We start from the raw sequence: 2517 nt of genomic DNA on the forward strand, positions 1-2517 counted from the left end.
TGTGTATATTCAGGGATTCTACAAATATCTTAATACAACCTGCATGGGCCTGTGAAACAGCAGTGGAGCTCACACCCTGAGTGCCTGGAGAGGCAGGGAGAGTGTGACTCCACTAGGACAGGGGTTTTATCTGTTCTGTTGCCACCCATCCGCAGTGCCTAATGCAGGGCCTGGCATGAAGCAGGCTTTGGGCAAGTATTTATTAGACCCAAATGGAAGCTCTTCCTGCAGGAAGGGGTGGGGGGTTGAGATGGGTCTGGAACAATGTTGGTCGATGTGGCCTCATCCCTGACGGTGACTGAGAACCCGAGTTCTGGAGCGAGATGGCCTGGTTTCAGATCCCAGCGATGTGACTTGGGCAAGTGACATAACCAGTTTGTACCTCAGTTTACTCCATCTATAATATGGAGATAATGGGCGGGCATGGTGGCTCATGCCTGTAATCCCAGCACTTCCGAAGGCCGAGGCGGGCGGATCACCTGAGGTCAGGAGTTCGAGATCAGCTGGGCTAACATGGTGAAACCCCATCTCTACTAAACATACAAAAAAATTAGCCGGGTGTGGTGGCGCACGTCTGCAGTCTCAGCTACTCGGGAGGCTGAGGCAGGAGCATCGCTTCAACCCGAGAGGCGGAGGTTGCAGTGAGTCAAGATCGCACCATTGCACTCCAGCCTGGGCGACAGAGCCAGACTCCGTCTCAGAAAAAAAAAAAAAAAAAAAAAAAAAAAAAAAAAAAAAAAAAAAAAAAAAAAAAAAAAAAAGATGGAGATAATAGTAGTAACTAATTTCTAGGGTTGTGGGGAGAATTGGATGAGTTAAGTCATGCAACTCTGGGAACAGCTCCTTGCCATGCAGTGTGTGTTGTGTAAGTGTTAGCTATTATATCATCATCATCCTCCTCCTCCTCCTCCTCGCCAGTCCACTCTCTACCTCCATGAAAACTACTTTTTTAGATTCCATTATAAGTAAGAACATATGATATTTGTCTTTCTGTGCCTTGCGTTTTTTGCTTAACATAACCTCCAGTTCCATCCATGTTACTGCACATGACAGGATTTCATTCTTTTTATGGCTGAATAATATTCCATTGCATTAGTATACCACGGTTTCTTTATCCATTCATTCATTGATGGACACTTAGGTTCATTCTGTATCTCGGCTATTGTGAATGGTGCTGCAGTAAACATGGGGGTGCAGATATCTCTTTGATTTTCTTTCTTTTGGATAAATACTCATTCAGCTCCAATTTGAACAGGAGTTGTCCACGTTTCACATTCTCTTTCTTGCTGTATGGATTAGAGGCAGACAGAGGAACAGCAAGCCCACAGAGTCACTGGCCACCTTCCTTTCTGTCCCTTCTCTGACTCTAGCCTATGAATTAAATGCTTTGGCTTAGAGCAGAGAAGGGTGCCATCACCCTGACTGAGGCTGAGGAAGGTGATAAGACTTCCCTATGGTTATAGAGCTATTTAGCAGTCCAGCCAGCAAGTGCATCAAGCTCCATCTTCCTTGTCTGGAAAGGGGGACGTTGACGAGAATTCACTGAGTCATGGTGTTTAGTAAGAACAGGAGCGGGCCAGGTGCAGTGGTTTGTGCTTGTAATCCCAGCACTTCGGGAGGCTGAAGCAGGAGGATCACTTGAGTCCAGGAGTTCGAGGCCAGCCTGGGCAAGATGGTAAAACCTCGTCTCTACAAAAAATAAAAAATTAGCCAGACATGCTGGCGCGTGCTTCCGGTCCCAGCTACTCAGGAGGCTGTGGTGCAAGGATCGCATCAGCCTGGGAGGTTGAGGCTGCAGTGAGCTGTGATAATAATAAATAATAGAGCAAGACCCTGTCTCAAAACAAACATTTTTAAAAATGGGGGGTGGGACAGCATTTGGGAGGCCCCATGAGACAAGGTGAGGGGCTTCAGGTGGTGGATGATGACACTTGCCCTCCCTCCCTCAACAGGGCTGGCCTACTGCAGACACCTGTCCACCGTGAGGACCCACCTGTCAGCCCTGGTCAATCACATGATCGTGTCTCCAGACTTGCCCTGCGATGCTGGACAGGGACTGACAGCCGGGATCTGGGAGCAGTACCTTCAGGACAGCACAGTAAGGCTTAGCCAGGTTTGGTCTGCAGTGATGCAGAGGCTCCAGGGGGTCATCTTATTATCTAACAAATAAGCCCAGGACTTGAGCTGATGTGCTTGGATTCTGCATATGCAAATTAGAGTTCCCCTTCTCTTCTTGAGAGTTCCAAGACCTACAGCTCACTTCTGCCCATGAGTTGGTAGATTGAATGGGAGGTAAAACATATGCTCACCTGGAAGGAGTAAAGAACAAATTGGTCGGCCGGGCGTGGTGGCTCAAGCCTGTAATCCCAGCACTTTGGGAGGCCGAGACGGGCGGATCACGAGGTCAGGAGATCAAGACCATCTGGCTAACACGGTGAAACCCCGTCTCTACTAAAAAATACAAAAAACTAGCCGGGCGAGGTGGCGGGCGCCTGTAGTCCCAGCTACTCGGGAGGC

The 2517-nt window shown here is 48.6% G+C and overlaps 1 protein-coding gene across 1 annotated transcript in view; it reads left to right on the forward strand.

Moving 5' to 3' along the window:
- The window catches only part of SGSM1 (small G protein signaling modulator 1), a 127155-nt gene that overhangs the window by 72549 nt on the left and 52089 nt on the right, over nucleotides 1-2517 (forward strand). The window contains exon 15 of the mRNA XM_011956722.1: nucleotides 1953-2098. Coding sequence (XP_011812112.1) covers nucleotides 1953-2098 — 146 coding nt within the window. The remainder of the gene's footprint in view (nucleotides 1-1952; nucleotides 2099-2517) is intronic.

The sequence above is a fragment of the Colobus angolensis genome, unplaced genomic scaffold, assembly GCF_000951035.1.
Source record: "Colobus angolensis palliatus isolate OR3802 unplaced genomic scaffold, Cang.pa_1.0 Scaffold423, whole genome shotgun sequence".
Classification (NCBI taxonomy): Eukaryota; Metazoa; Chordata; class Mammalia; order Primates; family Cercopithecidae; genus Colobus; species Colobus angolensis.